Source organism: Mizuhopecten yessoensis, unplaced genomic scaffold (genome assembly GCF_002113885.1).
Source record: "Mizuhopecten yessoensis strain PY_sf001 unplaced genomic scaffold, ASM211388v2 scaffold10635, whole genome shotgun sequence".
In the NCBI taxonomy this organism is placed as follows: domain Eukaryota; kingdom Metazoa; phylum Mollusca; class Bivalvia; order Pectinida; family Pectinidae; genus Mizuhopecten; species Mizuhopecten yessoensis.
In genome coordinates, this window is record NW_018408645.1 from 1,413,657 (window position 1) to 1,435,994 (window position 22,338).

At 36.3% G+C, this 22,338-nt stretch overlaps 1 protein-coding gene across 1 annotated transcript; it reads right to left on the minus strand.

Moving 5' to 3' along the window:
• Positions 1-1,120: 1,120 nt before the first annotated feature.
• On the minus strand, positions 1,121-21,832 carry LOC110461552 (tetratricopeptide repeat protein 39A-like). The gene is made up of 14 exons (XM_021515066.1): positions 21,757-21,832; positions 21,375-21,507; positions 20,447-20,540; positions 19,899-19,964; positions 19,067-19,178; positions 17,726-17,793; positions 15,800-15,859; positions 15,487-15,578; positions 13,053-13,211; positions 10,547-10,664; positions 10,253-10,364; positions 7,884-8,001; positions 3,453-3,569; positions 1,121-2,596 (listed from the first exon to the last, which is right to left on the minus strand). The coding sequence occupies exons 1-14, from the start codon at positions 21,830-21,832 to the stop codon at positions 2,347-2,349; spliced, it is 1,575 nt and encodes a 524-aa protein (XP_021370741.1). The 3' UTR covers positions 1,121-2,346.
• Positions 21,833-22,338: the final 506 nt, after the last annotated feature.

Sequence of the window (22,338 nt, forward strand, 5' to 3'; positions counted from 1 at the left end):
CCACAGCATGGCAGTCAACTCTTCAAATAGCAAACACATATCATTTAACAAACAGAACGGCACCTCCTCAATCCCATCAGCTTCTATTGATATCTCAGCTACTGTGGCTGGATTTGAACACAAAAAAAGAGAGAGAAAATGCTCCTGAAAAATTGGCTAAATATAAAATGGGTCCAATGGATTAGTAAAATAGGTCAACCAGATCAGTGGTGGCAAGCTGTTTTGTGGGTGGATCAGATTAGTGCTAGCTGATATAGTGGGTAAAATGGATTAGTGGTGGCTTGATATACGGTGTGTCTAATGGATTAGTGGTCGCTTGATATACGGTGTGTCCAATGGATTAGTTGTGGCTTGATATATAGTGGGTCTAATGGATTAGTGGTGGCTTGATATATAGTGGGTCTAATGGATTAGTTGGGGCTGGGTATATAGTGTGTCAAATGGATTAGTGGGGGCTGAATGTGTTATGCAGATGAATGGTGACTGCATAAATAAGGCTCAACATCATTCCGTTCAGCAGCACCAGAGAACGTATCTGATCATGAACGCTAGAATATTGCAAAAGTATTAGCAATTGAATTGCTGTGAATAAACTTATTCACTGATTTTACTTATTTTGACCCCTTTTCCTTTGATCTCTGATGCACAAAGGACTGGGGGCATTTAGGGTTATTTACGGCCTTATCAGGGATTTAAAATCAGTTGTTATTTTCAAAATCTGGAATAAATGAAGTATGCAAATATGATATTTCAAATTCAATCGACAAGTGATTTAGGAAATATGGCATTATAAAGAGATACAATTTCGTTGCTATGGTAGGGCATCTAAGCATGAGCATGGGAAAAATCTTCACCTAAAATAGATAGACCCAACTAACCCCAAATATGATGTTTATAACAGAAAATGGTAAATAAATTCAAGTGTGAAATTTTTACTTGTTATGGCCAAAAATGACCCATGACACCCCAAGTCCTTTATGTACAAAACTAGAACCAAATAGATTTACTCTGGGAAAAACGAACACCAATTTATAATTTCACTAATAGATCAAATGATCCTTTAGTGCTAGAACACAAGTACGATAATATATGAAGTAGACATACAAAATAACAAACTTCAATATGGACTAACTTTATTACCCTTGATATTTAGTTATAACATTTAATACTTATTCACAATATTTAGTGCAGCTATCTTCAGGGCCTCACTAAAACCGTGTGATTGGATCGTCCACCTCAGTTTATCAGCAACACTTCCAGAAGTCTTACAGTTTATGACATTTGAATTACTGTTTACTTTTGGGACGGTAAATAACATTTCACAACTTTTAAAACTGTCTCAGGCAAGTGGAACAGAGGGTTTACAAAAGTGGTATTTTTGTGAGTCTCATGGTGATAAATTTGCCATCGCTATAATTTTCACATGATCTGTATTGCATCGTTTAAATTTCTATACTATGTTATGCATACACCTCTGACTTTTGATTATTTCATAATTTGTCCATATAAATAAAAAGAAGACCCGTAAAGACTTCAACAAAATAAATAAAGGTAGAGAAAATTTCATGTGAAGATTAATCTCACTAGTCATGATATTAACATGGATACATTTTTTGCAATCACGTTAATGAGCCTGCCACATAGTAAAACGTACATGATCAATAAAGTACTATAAATGTTCATACCTAAGCAGCTTTTTACTTTTATTTTAGAGATATTTACACTTTGAATAACGCACTAAATTACAAATGGGCCAATGGATGTTTTTGGTATATTGTTCTCTATTACACATTTTCTTGATGTGCAATTTCATTAATGCGCTAATCTTTAAAAATTTCATAATATGCAAAAATTTGAGTGTGTCAAAATAATTATATTTACATTATCTTGGCTCAGCTAGCAGAAATTAAAATATTAACTGAAATATTTAAACTCTAATATTTTAATAAACTTCATGTGACAGAACTTAGAAGATCAATACACTTGTACAACTTTAGATGACAATAGATAGTGGATTTGTGAAAATTTGAACAGATCCATTTACCTTAAAATTTATAACAAGGAATGCATGAAATCAAATCTTCACACACTTACAATCTAATCCAATTTTTTACTTATTTTTTCATACAAAAATTAACAATTAGAAAAAACCTGCTGCCAATCATGACCATGGTAGCCATCTAAAATTTATTATCAACCTGAAAGATAAGCATCTTCAGGACAACAAAGGGATAATAAATATGTAATAAGTTAAATGTTTCTGTATTCAGTTTTTTACAGTGCATATCAAATGACATACCGTACATTTTCTCTCATTCACACATTTGCTAATTCTACTGTCTAACATCAAAAATGTGTTGTGTGGTTGGTTTCTGCCAGTCCAGCATCTAGACTTTCTTGTCCTGAAGTCCAGCTGTTCCAACTGCCTTCCTGATCTGATGTGCCTGGGTGTGGTGACCCCAGGGGTGATTCAATATCCTCTACATCTTCTCCTCCATTGCTATTGTTACTGTTCTGTTGATTGGATAAGGACAGGCGGACAGCATGGATACGAAAGTGTAGCCGTGACTCCAACAGGTAGCCTTTGTACTTGTTCCTGCAGGAAAACATAGGGCAAAAGTCTTACTGTACATCACAGGACAACATAGGGCAAAAGTCTTACTGAACATCACAGGACAACATAGGGCAAAAGTCTTACTGAACATCACTGGACAACATAGGGCAAAAGTCTTACTGAACATTACAGGACAACATAGGGCAAAAGTCTTATTGAACATCACAGGACAACATAAGGCAAAAGTCTTACTGAACATTACAGGAAAACCTACGGCAAAAGTCTTACTAAACATCACAGGACAACATAGGGAAAAAGTATTACTGAACATCACAGGACAACATAGGGCAAAAGTCTTACTGACCATTACAGGACAACATAGGGCAAAAGTCTTACTAAACATCACAGGACAACATAGGGCAAAAGTATTACTGATCATCACAGGAAAACATAGGGCAAAAGTCTTACTGAACATTAAAGGACAACATTGCGCATAGTCTTACTAAACATCACAGGACAACACCACTGCAAAGTCTTACTAAACATCACAGGACAACACCAGTAAGTGTAGCAGGACAACACCAGTAAGTGTAGCAATAAGTCCAACCTCTTTATCAAGCCAGAGTTGGCCATCTTGAATATATAACTACATTAAAACAGGTTTGTTGTATGTCAAGGTAAGGAGGGAAGAAGAAATGGAGTGAAAACCCATGAGTGTTTCCTGATTTATTATATTTTACTGACAAAATGTGATAAATACAATATTATAATGTCTGAGAGAAAATAATTTTACTATTTGCACACCAGGGACTGAATAAACATCAACCAACACACCATCTTTTGACAGCTGACAAACATACATGGCTCAGACCGCGACTGGTTTATCACGGGTACTTACTTTGCTTTCTCTAGAAGAATCTTGACCTCATTCCAGTTCTCCTCAGCAAGACTCAGTATGGCCAACTCAACCACTGCATAGGGAACTAGGAAGGTGTCCTTCTTAATGCTTTTCTCGCTGATACAGAGATAAAAGTTCAATGCATAATCAACAGAAAAACAGAAAGAGTTGAATTTGTAATGCATTAGAAATGATCAAAGTACCGATCTTTGTGAGCTGAGATATATGGTCCTGCTTAACTGAGCTTTGTAAGCCAAGAAATATAGTCCAGCATGGCTTAACAGATCTTTGTTAGCAGAGACATAGGAAAAGTAAACATTTTAAATGGCAATTTTTCTACATTCTGCAAAGTTGTGTAGTTTTTCCTTCCTATCTTTCTATCATTTCAAATACCTATATATCAAACTCACTGATCCAGCATTGTCAATGGTGTACAACTTTGTATTTAGAGAACCAGCAGGTTGCAAGCAGATTTAAAAAGTTCTACAAACAAGCCATTCAGATTGATATGTCTCACCTGTGCCCCGCGGATTGATATGTCTCACCTGTGCCCCGCGGATTGATATGTCTCACCTGTGCCCCGCGGATTGATATGTCTCACCTGTGCCCCGCGTTGACCATCAATGCACATATCAGAGAAACTAACTAAACGCAAAAACTTAAGCTGATGGAGATGCTGACAAGGTCAATGGACCATAAAAGGTAGGCCGCATCCAGCATTTGATGTATGGGTTGTGATGTACTACCTAAGATGCAATTTTGGTGCAAGTTTGGTTGATCAAGCACTTATACTTTCAGTGAAACTAAGTTAAACACAAAAGCTTAATGTTGCTGCCGTCGCTGGAAAAGCAACACCTTAGTCTCGCTTCCCCTTCTTTGTGAGGAAACAAAAACCCTACATAAATTTTAGTCCTGAGCATTGGGCAAAAGGGATTAAACCTGTACGGTTTTTTTTGTTATATTTTGCAAGAAAATGTTTATTTTCTTCAGCATTCACTGGTGAGAATACAATGGTCCTGACAATGGAATTGAAAAGATGTGGAAACTGAACTAAGAAAATATTTTCCTATTTTAAGTACAATGATACATAAATACAAGGTCCTACACCTCAAACAAGTTGGAAAGCCAAAATACAAATATTTCCATACCCATTTTCATAGTGGCTTTTGGTTATTTATGCTATTTTTTTTACTTCAAAACTTTAAAAAAAATATGTCAACTCACCTGTATTTGTATATTCACATTTCAATGTTTTGCATATTAGGATCGCAGTTTAATTTTTGTCTTTTTCACCTTCCGTAATGAGGGCAGTTTAATTTAGCGAGTATTAGTATGCAAAGTACTATATGAATAATTATATAAAAAAAATTAAGTCTGCAGTATTACTATTTAGCAAACATATTTACAACATGTTCAATAACTATAATTTATTATTACTCAACCTTATTAGCTAATAGAAAAACTCTAGAATAAAAAATTAAAAAAGGGCCATATCGCTATATGTAGTGGGGCACGAGACCCGAATTTAGAATTTGACACTCCTACTTCCCAAGAACATTAAAACATGTTTGGTCAATGTAGGTGAAACTAGAACACTGACAGGTCAGTAAGGGCCCCGTCTTGTGGCAATATATCCCCCATAATCATCAAGAATCAATCTGCCCATATAGCTGAGCTTGACGTTCGACATTTGGACTTCAAAAAAAAATTGCAAGGAAGCAAAATATACAGTTTACATGAACTGTAATGTGAGTCTTGCTTCCTTCCACTTCCATATTTGCTTGGCTAACAGAAATGTAAATACCGGTGCAATACTCATTTGTCAGCTTTGATTTGTTTTATTTCACCTTAAATACCTCCCCCATCCAGAGCCAGGGTCAAAGTAAAAGATCCACTTTGACCTTTGGACCCAATTACCTTGACCTTTAACCCAGTGACCCTGATCTTTGGTCAGTTGACTCATTCTTCAATTCCTACCAACTATAATATAACAAAATGTTCATCAGTGAAAAATACAAAACTTGACCTTGACCTTAAACCTTTGGAACCTGTAACCTGGACCTTTGGTCAGTTGACTCTGTGTTAAGTTCTGAACAACTTTACTTCATAATAACATACAAAAAATGTTCATCAGTAAAAAGATACAATATTTGACCTTGAAATTGTCACTGTGACCTTGACCTTAAGTCAGTTGACTCCTTTTTAATTCCAACCAACTTTGGTTCATAATGTAATACAAAATGTTCATCAGTGAAAATATACTGAATTTGACTTTAACCTTTGACCCAGGGACCTTGACCTTAAGTCAGTTGACTCTTTGTTAAATTCCAACCAAGTTTGCTTCATAATGTCATAACAAAATGTTCATCAGGGAAAGGATACCAAATTTGACCTTGTCCTTTAATCCAGTGACAATGACCTTTGGTCAGTTGATACCTTGTTTAATTGTGACGGACGGACGGACAGATGAATTAGCATAGGGCACCCAAATCTTCGATGTGGGGGCCCTAATAACATGGAAGTAATGCTGTGGACAAACTTTGGTATTAAAATTAAACAAAGGGCCATAACTTTGTATATAGTGATGCACAAGACCTAATTCCAGTGCACTGCACACCTTCTGTGGGAGATGCAGGTATACTTCAAGTTTGATTAAGATATCTTTAACGGTTTGAAATTTACGGGCCGGACAAGAATTTATTGAAAATGTGCACTTATTTGACCTTAGACCTTGAGGTGAAGGTCACAGTGACCTAATTCCAGTGCAATGCACACCTCCTGTGCATGATGCATGCATACCTAAAGTTTCATCAAGATTTCTTTAACAGTTTAAAAGTTATGGCCAGGACAAGTCGGATAAGAAGAACCAGAAGAACCAGTACTAATACAATATGTCTCCCTTCATTCAAAGGGGAGACATAATTAGATACAAATTATGTACTTAAAACTCACCCTAACTTGCATATAACAGCTTTTAAACACACCTAATCTCATACCAACAACACACCTAAATTCTCACACCAACAAAAGCACACATAATCTCACACAAACACACCTAATTTCACACAAACACAACTAATCTCACACCAACACACACACCTAATAACGCACAAACACAACTAATCTCACACAAACACACCTAATCTCACACCAACACACACACCTAATAATGCAAAAACACAATAACACCTAATCTCACACCAACACAACTAATCTCATACCAGCCATACACCTAATCTCACACCAACACACACACCTAATAATGCAAAAACACAAACACACCTAATCTCTCACAAACACACCTAATCTCACACAAACATGCCTAATCTCACACAAACACACCTATTCTCATACAGACAAACCTAATTTCACATCAACACAACTACACACAGACATTTTCCTAACTTAATCTCACACAAACACCCCTATCCCCATACAAACAAACCTAATTTCACATCAACACAACTACACACACACATTTTCCTAACTTCTACTTTCAGCTCCACACAATAAAGTGTAAATGAGGTTAAAGTAATACAACTAATCTGTGTTTGTACATGCCAGGATGTTCTTGTTATCCTGGTTTGATTTTTCACCAATTTCGTGTTATTGAATGATGGATAATTTCATGATAAATAATATTTCCTTGATTAAGAAGTCATATTATTACAATGTATACTAGGGCCATCCTGGAAGCGAATGTGCATTCTTCTCTTTATACTCAGCAATTGTATATATGGTTATATTTTGGGGATCTCAACCATTTCCAAGTAATAAACTTGTTTTGGCCCCACCCCTTAGTCCAGGGGGTCAGCCCCACCATTTGTACATGGACCTGGTGAGCCAAATTGCTCTAAGTTCCAGAGAAGAAGTCGCTTAAAGTAATATAGCCAAATAACCCTTTTTGGCCCTGCCCTTCGGCCCCCTGGGGGGTCAGCCACACCATTTTTACAATTTTGAATCCCTGCTTCCCATGAATGCTTTTGATCAAATATGATTGATATCCAGTGCATAGTTCTACAGAAGATGTCGTTTGTAGCAATATAGCCAAATTGCCCCCTTTTGGCCCCGCCCCTCAGCCCAACCATTTGTACAACTTTGAATCTCCACCACCTAGGGATGCTTCCAGTCAAATATGGTTGATATCCATCTCTTAGTTTCGGAGAAGAAGTCGCTTAAAGCAATATAGCCAAATTGCCCCACCCCTCGGCCCCCTGGGGGGTCAGCCCACCATTTGTACAATTTTGAATCCCCACCACTGGATGCTTCCAGTCAAATTTAGTTAAATTCCAATCAGTGGTTAAGAAGAAGAAGTCGTTTAAACAAATTGTTGATGGACAGACAACGGACAGACGCCACGGTATGGCATAAGCTCACCTTGGTCCTTCGGACCCGGTGAGCTAACGATAATGTAACCCTGGAAACACTTACTTTACAATAATTTCTGTGAAGCATTGTCTTGCCTGGAAATACTGTGACCGGTGTTTAAGGCACACACCCTTCAACAGGAGGGCGAGGCTGTAGTCATCAATAAAACAGGGGTGGGCATCTGAGGGAAAAACAAACCATTGATTAAGTTCAAGATGGGTACCTGAGACAAAACATACCATTTAGTTAGGTCAAGGTTGGCATTTGAGGCAAAACATACCATTAATTCAGGTAAAGATGGGCATTTGAGGGCAAAATATACCATTCATTTAGTTCAAGATGGGCATCTGATGGCAAAAAATACCATTTTATATATTTCAATGTGGACATCTGAGGGCAAAATTAAGCATACCAAATATTTTATTCAGTGGGCATGTGAGGGTGAAAAAAACATTTATATAACTCACAGTGGGCATCTGAGGGCAAAACATGGCATTTATTTAATTCAGTGGGCAATTGAGCATGAGGACAAAACAAGTCACTAATAAATCTCAAGGTGGGTATATGACAGCAAAACAGACCAGGTATAAATCATGATATATATATTTACATCTGTGGGCAGATCACCACTTATAAAAAATTGTGGTCATCTGCATTATGCTGTAGTTAAAGAATACCATCAAATTATAAATTTATACTCTGTTATATTTGTAATGATGAAAAAGGTTTATCATCATTACGTACACTGTACATTGTCATATTTTTGAACCACCAAATTTTTGCTCTCTGGTCTATCAAAGCAAATCTGCCAAGTATTGCACATACCTATGTATGTATAAAAATTTGCGTCAGATATTGAATTTGCTTACTCAGTCAGGAGCAAAAGGGAGAAAATTCCATTCAACAGAAAAAAAGTGTTTGGCAAGGAACTAACTACAGGAACTAGAATACTGACAGGTCAGCAAGCTTAAGGGCCCCGGTGTATGCCTGACAGTGTATCTCCCATATAAGCACCAAGCAATAGTGATCATTGACTGTTCAAAAAGGACCATTTACAACAAGTTTTTGACAGTATAGGCCCTGTTCTATTTTAAAGTAACGACAGTGTTGACCTTCGAAACTTTTTAAAACTGTATTGCACATGTATCATCGTGTGAAATTTCAGAAAGTTTGGCCTTCTATAAGGCCCTTATCTGATGTCTTTTTGACAGTATATTCCCGGTTCTAATGTTAGTAACATAGGATTTAGGAATTTTTAAAACCACTATTGCACATCTGTACATCACAGTGTATCACCATGTGAAATTTCAAAAATTTTGGCCATCTGGATCATGAGATAATCTCCGGAAACAAAAGTGCTGACAAACATATGGACAGATGTATGGACCAACACCTGGATTATTATTTGCGGGGCCCTAAATATAGAACAATTTGTTACACCATAACTCAACAGATGATTACAGCATCATACATGTATGTATAACACAAAACAGCAAATGTTACATTGGGTTTACGTTCACCAATCTATCACGTATAACACAAAACAGAAATATTACATTGGGTTTACGTTCACCCATCTATCACGTATAACACAAAACAAAAAATGTTACATTGGGTTTACGTTCACCCATCAATCACGTATAACACAAAACAGAAAATGTTACATTGGGTTTACGTTCACCCATCTATCACGTAAAACACAAAACAGAAATGTTACATTGGGTTTACGTTCACCCATCTATCACGTATAACACAAAACAGAAATGTAACATCGGGTTTTTGTTCACCCATCTATCACGTATAACACAAAGCAGAAAATGTTACATTGGGTTTACGTTCACCCATCTATCACGTATAACACAAAACAGAAATGTTACATTTGGTTTACGTTCACCCATCTATCACGTATAACACAAAAGAGAAAATGTTACATTGGGTTTATGTTCACCCATCTATCACATATAACACAAAACAGAAATGTAACATTGGGTTTAAGTTCACCCATCTATCACGTATAACACAAAACAGAAAATGTTACATTGGGTTAATTTATGTTCACCCATCTATCACATATAACACAAAACAGAAATTGTTACATTGGGTTTACGTTCACCCATCTATCATGTATAACACAAAACAGAAAATGTTACATTGGGTTTACGTTCACCCACCTATCACATATAACACAAAACAGAAAATGTGACATTGGGTTTACGTTCACCCATCTATCACGTATAACACAAAACAGAAAATGTTACACTGGGTTTACGTTCACCCATCTATCACATATAACACAAAACAGAAAATGTGACATTGGGTTTACGTTCACCCATCTATCACGTATAACTCAAAACAGAAAATGTTACATTGGGTTAATTTATGTTCACACATCTATCACGAGAAAACAGGGAAAATTGTGGTTAATTTTTTACCTCTGTTCTCTAAAACCTCATTTATTGTTCTCTCCGTGGTCAACAGGAACGGTTCAAGCAGAGGCTCATTTTTACTGAGGATGTTGAAACCATTCAGCAAGTACACCATTTCCTGAAGAAGATAATAAACAGAATTTTTCGTATTCTTACTCTGCCGATTCAAATTTTCATAATCAACTTCACAATTCAGTCTCTTTTTTATGTAGAATTGATTACTAAATCAATTTCGAAAACACTCATTTCAGTTACATTTTTCCCCATAAATGAACTAAGTGTATTGATATGAGACCTCACCAGGGCTGGCAGTAGGAGTCGGTTCCCTTCCTCCTGGAACCTTTTTGCTTTGTGGACAGCAAACTTTTCTAACGGGATGGATTTCCCCGCTATTCTTTGTTTCAGCTTCGGTACCTCTCTAAAAATATACAGAGAAATTTTAGTAATACTGCTTTACATGTCTGTCTTGGGTGACAGTCCTTATTCCAGAAAGACGAGCCTTCAGGAATTACCCTTAATGAAATGCAACATTTGAAGAGTTACATCTATAATGAAATCTGTCATTGAAGACTCGCGTGCAACAAAATTACACAAAACAATTGTGGGACTCCTACAGACTATACAGTCTATACAGCACATTACAAGGATTTCTATAGTAAACCTGCCTTAACAGATCACACTCCTGAAGGATTTCTATAGTTAATCTGGCTTGATAGACAACATTTCTGAAGGATTTCTATAGTTAATCTGGCTTGATAGAATACACTTCTGAAGGATTTCTATAGTTAATCTGGCTTGATAGACAACCCTTCTGAAGGATTTCTATAGTAAATCTTGCTTAAGAGACAACACTTCTGAAGGATTTCTATAGTTAATCTGGCTTGATAGACAACATTTCTGAAGGATTTCTATAGTTAATCTGGCTTAAGAGACAACACTTCTGAAGGATTTCTATAGTAAATCTTGCTTAAGAGACAACACTTCTGAAGGATTTCTATAGTTAATCTGGCTTGATAGACAACACTTCTGAAGGAATTTCTATAGTTAATCTGGCTTGATAGACAACACTTCTGAAGGATTTCTATAGTAAATCTAGCTTGATAGACAACATTTCTGAAGGATTTCTATAGTAAATCTTGCTTAAGAGACGACACTTCTGAAGGATTACTATAGTAAATCTTGCTTAAGTGACGACACTTCTGAAGGATTTCTAGAGTAAACCTGGCTTAAGAGACAACACTTCTGAAGGATTTCTATAGTAAATCTTGCTTGAGAGACGACACTTCTGAAGGATTTCTATAGTAAATCTAGCTTGAGAAACAACACTTCTGAAGGATTTCTATAGTAAATCTGGCTTAAGAGACAGCACTTCTGAAGGATTTCTATAGTAAATCTTGCTTGAGAGACGACACTTCTGAAGGATTTCTAGAGTAAATCTTGCTTGAGTGATAACACTTCTGGAGGATTTCTATAGTAAATCTTGCTTGAGAGTCGACACTTCTGAAGGATTTCTATAGAAACCTTGCTTCAGAGATAACACTTCTGGAGGATTTCTATAGTAAATCTTGCTTGAGAGACAACACTTCTGGAGGATTTCTATAGTAAATCTGACTTGAGAGACTAATCAGGTGATATTAGTCGAGGGATAGGGTTCTGAAACATAATCCCAATTGAGGTGCAAGACGAGGTTGAGATGTTACAGAATCTTAGTCCTAGCCTGCGATTAATAGAATTTCTCAGTCCCTTGGGGGTGAGATAGGAGAATCTCGACCCAAGGGAGAAGATTCTTAAGTTACCAAACATGAGGCTTTGCTGAGTGTTTGGCAACTTTTTTCTTTTACCCTGTTCGCCAGTTGTGTATCATATACATAATGTAATGTTAACGTTACAGGCTTAATGCAGTGTGGACATGATGTCATTGTATTTGTTGAACAGATGTCATACAATTGTTATGTATATGGGAATCCCCCTTCTCAACCCTAAGGTTAGACAAGGACATTTCACACAGGGAAAAGATCTAGAGTGCATACAACTATCCAGGGTAAGAGAAAACCTGACCTAGCCCAGTTACAGATAATTGGTTTTTCTTTCTCGTACCTTTTAGTTAGAAAGACTATTCAATTTCGCTAGATTCTACAAGTATCCCATCTGCGCCTCAAATAAATATGGCCTATTCACTACTAAAGCTACCTTTTAATGCTTTCATGTAAAATGAAGTCCAGTTTGCAAAGACAACGTATTTCTCAGTGTAGATTATATTTTGTCTAAAACATCGGGAATCAATACCTTTACAAATAGATGAAACAAATACAGAATATTTATCATGCGGATTGTCAATTACAAGACATTATCATGGGATGAATACAACACCATGTAAAAATTCCACAAAATGTCACGTGAAGATGCCAAACAGATCAGACAAGATAGTAAAATCTAGCACAGGGTAGTATCTCATGGGATATCCCCGTTTGAGGTGCGAGAAAACATTTATGAAGGATTTCTATAGAAACCTGTCTTGAATGACTACATTTATAAAGAATTTCTTTAATAAACCTATCTTTGTGAAGGATTGTATTCCAAAAGACCAGTCTTCAGACAATATTCCCATGAAATGCAACAATTGTAGGGTTTTGATTGCTTACAGTAAACCTGTCTGGAGAGACCAGCCTTATGAAAGACCAATATAAAAGTTAACCTTTTGAAGTGTAGTTAACCTGTTTTAAGAATCCACCCTTGGAAGAAAAATGATTGTAAACCTGTATTAACAGACCATCTATGATAGGTGGATTTGTAAACATAATCTTACCCAAATAAATAGAGCAGATGATCCTGTGTGTCCTGTGATCGATCCTCACACATCAGTAGAAAACATGCTTTCAGGTATGTATACGTCGCCTTGCTCCAACGACTCTCCTTACATAACTTCTCTGCATACTTCATTGCCATCAACCAATCAGATTTAAAACTGTAAATGAAATATTCAATCAAAAATTTCATATAAACATATACAGAAATCAGGTCTGAAGCACAAACTTTGACTAATTACTGTTTCTTTTTCGTTTAATGACAAAATTTTCAGAACTAGTTTACAAGGTGTTTTAAAATACATTTGTACCGGAAGGTGAATAACCAATAGGTAAATGATAACCAGTCTTTAGCACAAAGGCCAGTCTAGTTAATTGTAAATCTGTCTGGCAATTAAATGATCAAAGCCTGGTCATATTACTGTTTAATTCTTTATAATGTTACTCCTCAACATTGTGTAAAATCTGCACGTAACCTTGAAGTGTACTAGATAAGGACTAAGGGAAGGGGTTATTTGGCCTACCAGTACCATACCAGTAACACCACATGTGGCTCCTATACTGTGTGATGTTCTATCTAGGTCACCAGTACCATACCAGTAACACCACATGTGGCTCCTATCCTGTGTTGTTCTATCTAAGTCATCAGTACCTACCAGTACCACCACATGTGGCTCCTATCCTGTGTGATGTTCTATCTAGGTCATCAGTACAATACCAGTAACACCACATGTGGCTCCTATACTGTGTGATGTTCTATATAGGTCACCAGTACCATACCAGTAACACCACATGTGGCTCCTATCCTGTGTTGTTCTATCTAGGTCATCAGTACCTACCAGTACCACCACATGTGGCTCCTATCCTGTGTGATGTTCTATCTAGGTCATCAGTACAATACCAGTAACACCACATGTGGCTCCTATACTGTGTGATGTTCTATCTAGGTCATCAGTACTATACCAGTAACACCACATGAGGCTCCTATCCTGTGTTCTGTTCTATCTAGGTCATCAGTACCTACCAGTAACACCACATGTGGCTCCTATCCTGTGTTATGTTCTATCTAGGGCATCAGTACCTACCAGTAACACCACATGTGTCTCCTATACTGTGTTCTGTTCTATCTAGGTCATCAGAACCTACCAGTAACATCACATGTGGCTCCTATACTGTGTTATGTTCTATCTAGGTCATCAGTATCTACCTGTAACACCACATGTGGTTCCTATACTGTGTTCTGTTATATCTAGGTCATCAGTACTATACCAGTAACACCACATGTGGCTCCTATATTGTGTTTTATCTAGGTCATCAGTACTATACTAGTAACACCACATGAGGCTCCTATCTTGTGTTCTGTTCTATCTAGGTCATCAGTACCTACCAGTAACATCACATGTGGCTCCTATCCTGTGTTCTGTTCTATCTAGGTCATCAGTCCCTACCAGTAACATCACATGTGGCTCCTATCCTGTCTTCTGTTCTATCTAGGTCATCAGTACTATACCAGTAACCCCACATGTGGCTCCTATACTGTGTTCTGTTCTATCCAGGTCATCAGTACTATACCAGTAACACCACATGCGGCTCCTATACTGTGTTATGTTCTATTTAGGTCATCAGTACAATACCAGTAACACCACATGTGGCTCCTATCCTGTGTTATGTTCTATCTAGGTCATCAGTACTATACCAGTAACCCCACATGTGGCTCCTATACTGTGTTCTGTTCTATCAAGGTGATCAGTACTATAACAGTAACACCACATGTGGCTCCTATTCTGTGTTCTGTTCTGTCTAGGTCATCAGTACCTACCAGTACCACCACATGTGGCTCCTATTCTGTGTTCTGTTCTATCAAGGTCATCAGTACTATAACAGTAACACCACATGTGGCTCCTATACTGTGTTATGTTCTATCAAGGTCATCAGTACTATACCAGTAACACCACATGTGGCTCCTATTCTGTGTTCTGTTCTATCTAGGTCATCAGTACCATACCAGTAACACCACATGTGGCTCCTATACTGTGTTATGTTCTATTTAGGTCATCAGTACAATACCAGTAACAACACATGTGGCTCCTATCCTGTGTTCTGTTCTATCTAGGTCATCAGTACCTACTAGTAACACCACATGTGGCTCCTATCCTGAGTTCTATTCTATCTAGGTCATCAGTACTATACCAGTAACACCACATGTTGCTCCTATACTGTGTTCTGTTCTATCTAGGTCATCAGTACTATACCAGTAACACCACATGTGGCTCCTATCCTGTGTTATGTTCTATCTAGGTCATCAGTACCTACTAGTAACACCACATGTGGCTCCTATCCTGAGTTCTGTTCTATCTAGGTCATCAGTACTATACCAGTAACACCACATGAGGCTCCTATACTGTGTTCTGTTCTATCTAGATCATCAGTACCTACCAGTAACACCACATTAGTTCCCAGAAACAAAGATGATGGAACTGCCTCCACTCCTGTTGGCACTCTATGGACTCTTCAAATTTGCATATTGCCTGCAACATAGCACCATGTTATAGTAAATTTTGAGGGCAAACATACAGTATTATGCTTTATTACTGTGAAACAGAGGCAACAGACAATACATAAAAAAGGTTATCTATGTTAGATCACAAACCTCAGATAAATACATGTACATATCAATATTAGATGATAATTTCTTTAGATTGGTATAGCATGGTATATAAATATTTAAAGTATATATTTGAATACTTACTTTATCTATATTTCCCTTCACTTCAGCAATTCGTCCGGCAAAAAATAAAAACAAAGCACCCTGAAAACAAAAGTATCAAAGATCAATCGTCAAACAGATATACTTACTTCTTTACTATCAGTTTAACATTCACCTTCAATGTTTTAAGGTAAAACATATCTAAAGACAGAGGTGAATAAACCTTCAATGTTTTAAGGTAAAATATATCTAAAGACAGAGGTAAATAAACCTTCAATATTTTAAGGTAAAACATATCTAAAGACAGAGGTGAATAAACCTTCAATATTTTAAGGTAAAATATATCTAAAGACAGAGGTAAATAAACCTTCAATGTTTTAAGGTAAAATATATCTAAAGACATAGGTGAATAAACTTTAATGTTTTAAGGTAAAATATATCTAAAGACAGAGATGAATAAACCTTAATGTTTTAAGGTAAAATATAGCTAAAGACAGAGGTAAATAAACCTTCAATGTTTTAAGATAAAATATATCTAAAGACAGAGGTGAATAAACCTTCAATGGTTTAAGGTAAAATATATCTAACGACATAGGTGAATAAACTTTAATGTTTTAAGGTAAAATATATTTAAAGACATAGGTGAATAAACTTTAATGTTTTAAGGTAAAATATATTTAAAGACATAGGTGAATAAACTTTAATGTTTTAAGGTAAAATATATTTAAAGACATAGGTGAATAAACTTTAATGTTTTAAGGTAAAATATAGCTAAAGACAGAGGTAAATAAAGCTTCAATGTTTTAAGGTAAAATATATCTAAAGACAGAGGTAAATAAACCTTCAATATACATCCACTTCTACATGAACATTTTCATTATTGAAACTAGAACACTGACAGGTCAGTAAGGGCCCAGCTTGTGGCAATTATATCCCCCATAATCATCAAGAAGCAATCTGCCCATATAGCTGAGCTTGACGTTTGACATTTGGACTTCAAAAAGAATCGTAAGGAAGCAAAATATACATTTTACATGTACAGTACTATGATGTGATGTGTTTCCTTCCACCTCCATATTTGCTGGGCTAACAGAAATGTAATTACCGGTGCAATATTTCACCTTATATACCTTCTCCATCAAGAGCCAGGGTCAAAGTCAGAGATCCACTTTGTCTTTGACCTTTGGACCCAAATGACCTTGACCATTAACCCAGTGACCCTGATCTTTGGTTGACTTATTCTTTAATTCACACCAACTTCGCATCTTAATATCATAACAAAATGTTCATCAGTGAATAATACAAAACTTGACCTTGACCCTTTGGACTCGGTTACCTTGAACTAAGGTCAGTTGACTCCGTGTTAAGTTCTGAACAACATTGCTTCATAATGTCATAACAAAATGTTCTTCAGGGAAAAGGTACAACATTTTAACCTTGACCTTTGACCAAGTGACCTTGACCTTTGGTCAACTGACTCCTTGTTTAATTCTGAGCAACATTGCTTCAAAGTGTCATAGAGAAATGTTCACCAGTGAAAAGATACAAAATTTAACCTTGACCTTTGACCCAATGACCTTGACCTTTGGTCAGTTGAATCCTTGTTTAATTTTGATCAACTTTGCTTCATAATGTCATAACAAAATGTTCATCAGTGAAAAGATGTAAAATTTGACCTTGACCTTTGAACCTAATGACCTTGACCTTTGACCTTGACTTTTAGCCTCAATGTCTACTTTTATCAACTGAACATCTTGACTAGGTTTCATGTACATCTGCCAATAAATACTAAAGATATCAGCCAGGAACAAATTTTGTGGACGGACAGACAGACAGACAGTGATTACTATAGGGCACCCGTATCTCCGATACAGGGCCCTAATGATAGAAATTATACCGCCATATATAAGACTTGCTTTACTAAATACTACTGTAATTAAATACATATACTTTGAAGAGTATACCAACCTTTGGAAACCGTTTTAGGCAATTCTGTAGAAGTTCATCTGCCAGATCAATGTCTCCGTCAGCTAAACCTGTAATGTAAAACCTAATCTTATACTTCCAAACAAAGTTCTTATGCTCTGAGTACTACTAATAGTTACAATCCTCCTGTTGCATTGTATTTAATGCTGTTACTAGAACTGTAAACCAGAGTTCACATTTAATACCACCTAACTACGATGCTTATCCATACCCACACATATTATACATCATGTATATATGTGTGCTCTTCCTGAACAAAATCATGGTAGCAATATGCTACACACATATCTACAACTACACAACAACTAATACCTAAATTGCGAACTATCAAGAGGCAATGGCGGCCATACTGGATGACCGATCGTATAACGAAATGTCCATTGCACACCCCTCCCATTCACAAACACTGACATGTAAACTTCTGTTAAAATCTGCCTTTGAGTCTTTCAGAAAAATGGCAGACAACAACGCAGCAGAAAAAAGTGAAAGAAATAAGACACTGAGCAGAAACAATAGGTTCCCAAATTTGGTTTTTGGGACTTCTTAATTCAACATTTACCTTTGCAGTATTGCACTGATGTTAAGTAATTTGTCATCATTTGATGGGTCTTGATTTTCACTTTGTTTACAATTACTCTAAACTTAATTGTCTTGTAAAACTGTCTTACTAACATATGGTTATATTGCACTATATAAGGATATTTTCCTTTCTATTTAAAACCTATACCATATTTATTCAGCAATAAGCTCATGTCTGTTAACTAACCCACCCATATATAGTGGAGTTCAGTTGAAATACTAACGAAAGTAATCTTTTTGTCCTGTAATAACCCCACCCCCTACTTGTCAGTGTGCTGGTATTATTGGCATGTATAAACCTCTATACAATACAAAGGGTATCCATTCTAGTCACAACACATACTTAGTGTCAGTGTGCTGGTATCTATACAATACAAAGGGTATCCATTCTAGTCACAACACATACTTGCCCACTCTCCCTATTTTAAAGGGAGACGCCCGATTCTGGACCCTTAAATTGAACATATTCATCCAGTAAACTTGCCAAACTTTCTGTTTATCAATTATTTCTTCTACATTGTATATAAACCCAAAAGATCCACTTCTGAAGTGTTCTTTTTAACCTAGGGGTATACACTCCATGCATGTCTTTAACTTTGAGCAAGTGGAATTTCCCACGTGAAAATTTCAAAAGGTTGACAAGTATGACAATGGTGATTAAACTGAAGCTGTGTAATATTGTGGTTCTGAAACAATTATTTTGTACCCTTTCAGTGTCCATGAAATCACAGTTGAAATACATACCTAAGACAAAACAGACTACAGTATGGTAGCCTATAAGGACAACAGAACACAATGGTCCTCGTAGACTTGACATCACCTCTGTACCCTTCTGTAGCTCACTTAGTCCAACTTTCTGCACAGAAAAAATAAATTATCATATTCATCTTCATGTGAAACAAATCCATGTATTGTCTCAGTATATTATTAGACAACTTCAAATGAACCATTCCAATATAACTGTAATGTCTGTTGATGGCCCCTTAGGTTGCATCCCTGTGAGAATGCTCTTTGTTGATGCGTTTACATGATGCAACCCCTTAGACAGCATCCCTCACCTCCCTGGGAGACCACCCCTTCTTGAGTATCGATTCTGATTCCCACCACAGGGTGATAATTACCACCAAGTTTCATCAAAATCTGAGTTGAAAATATTATTCATTGTAGACAATGTACAAATTTAAATAATGGACAAAAAGCAATCATAACAGGTCACTTGAGTGAATAATGATCAAGTGACTTAGTAGATTAGATGCATTGTCTGTTAGACAGATTGGCCCCTCCCACACATTTCCTTATTCTAAGCTATATTCTATTATAGCAATCTTAGCATTGTAACCCAGAACTCTGTGAAGCTGAAAACACAAATTCATTCAATGTACTTCAGAACTAGCCCTTTGAGGTTTAAAGTATTTGACAGATTATCACTCCATGTCTTGAGGTACGTATTTTGACCCCCAAAGTGGTGAAAAATTGGCATCAAACCTCTTAATTATCAAGGTCTTAACATAAATATAGATATGGTTCATTTCCAGCAGGTGTGTAAAAATCGCTAATTGTCTTCATAACAACTTACTTTATCGCCTGAGAAACCAACAAACTCCAGTAGTTTAAGTACTTTACCAGGTAGCAATGAAATCATCTGGAAAGAATACAACACCATGTATATTAATTACACAAGCAAATGATGATAAACATCAATGTTTATCACTTTAATACACCTCATTAAGGCATTCTCTTATTTCCACTTTAAACATTTCTACCAATTTCACCAAAATACTTTTAATTTCAGTTGTTAAACTTGTGAAATTGCCAACATATTTTCATAATTTTTACATTTGTGTGATACATTCGAAACTCAAAATAGTTAGGTTTTACTATACAGTGTAATTAGAATGAAAATGTTCAACATTTCTGAAAAAACAGTCATAAAGCAAGTCTTATTTTATCAACTATGTACATGTATTTGTACTTCTTGTCTTTAGAGAAACCTTTTGAATCGCTATACCTGGGTTTTTTTCATTTCATTTTGTTTTCTATAAATATCTTAATTGAAAGATTTCCTTCAGCAAGCTGTTTAAAGTTTATCAGGGCCTTATGCATAGCTGTGACATGATGACTTACCAAGTTAAACCCACCAACACCCATCCTTACTCCACTCTCAAAGTGTATTTTCTCTTCTTTAAATGTCCTGTATTTCAGCATTTTATTGCATTCTCTGAAAGATTTATATGGCTTTGTATAAGTACATTACCGAGGACTACCAGACAGATGTATTACTAAAACATGCATACCGTATGCCCCTGCTCCTACTTTGATAGAAATCTTAAAAAAGTCAGTGAAGAGTCTTAATAAAGTCAGTGACACAAAATACATGGGTCACAGTGACCTACATTTGATACATTTGCAAAGTACTCCTCCAGATGTACTAATATATGTAATATGATGCCTGTATGGATTTCTAGAGTAATGGAGATACCATATAAGATATTTGCCATAATTAGTTGATCCCCGGACATTTAAAAACTGACTTAAAGGTGACGTTAGGATGATAAAATGTAAGTTATAATAGAAAACGTTGTGCAACTTCAACCAGTTGTTGTCACCCAAGGACACCTTATACATTCCAGGGTGGCTGGAGCTTTGAAAATAAAATGTTTCATCTGCTTCCACTTCATGCTTTATGAGAAGTACAGCCATGATCAACAGACATAAACCTCTGCTTTAAAGTGTAAGTACTATTCACAGACATATACCTCTGCTTTAAAGTGTAAGTACTATTAATCATGGGTTGGGCCTGGTCAGGTCTGGAAGGGGGTCTATTTAGTTTCAACTTGTCTGGAAAAAGAAAGGGATGCTTATATAGGGTGAGGAGCGCTAGTTACAGCAAATATGATAAAGAGATAAAAACAAAGTCTAACCAAAAGATAGAGAAGGATATGGTAACAAGGAATGGATTAGCAATATTCGTCTTCATGAATGTCCAGTAGCTAATTAGTATTTCAAATAATGGAGATAAACATGAAATGACCTGTAAAGGGAGATAACTTACTTGTAGACTTTGTAACACTCCCTAATTTTGAGTCCTCCTTTAACAAAACTAATCAGATTTTCATCCTGTACAAACGTAAGCATGGCCCTGATCATCAGACATTCTGCATAGCAAAGTTCTGCATGGATCTCAACTGAAAAATGTACAATACGATTATAAGTTAGTTACCTAAAATCCCATGTAATTTGTGCACCTATGTAATTTGCTCAGGTACTTTTTTGGTTGAAAGGCTTCATTAAACTTCTACTTATCTCTTATTCGCATTAATATTTTCCCTCAAAAATGATATCGGGAATGCTCAGAAAACTTACCTCTCACTTAAAACTTTGACAAAAATAAAATTTATTAGTTAAATGTGTTATTTGTTTATAAATTTAATGACTTAGGATCTCTTTGAGGGTTGACACATCTTGTAGACATTTGTTGAGACACTGGGAGAATCTGACCCTTGACCCCATCTTTGGAATTATTTTTCTCCCACCTCATTAATGTACATTCTGAACCAGAACAGGATAAGTCAGTATGGCACGTGATTTAGATATGATTAAGAGTCACTAAACAAAATGTAGTCAATCAGACGAAATATAGAATATTACATGTACCACGATAATCAACACTGTGTGTAATTCTAACACTTTATATAGAACAACAACCATGTGATGATGGGAGTAATTCCTATCTGTTTGAGTATTTGTCAGACTAATGGGGAAATATCACGATGTTGTCCACCTTTCAGATGATGTCTGTTTCGGCGATTTTTTTACATTCAAAACATTCTGGTTCTTCCAGTTACCTGTCTCTCTCAAACATCACTTAATACAAGATATTTGTGTCTGTTTTAGTACTCATTCGTGGACAGCGTGTCGTCTGTCCTGGACAGCGTGTCGTCTGTCCTGGACAGCGTGTCGTCTGTCCTGGACAGCGTGTCGTCTGTCCTGGACAGCGTGTCGTCTGTCCTGGACAG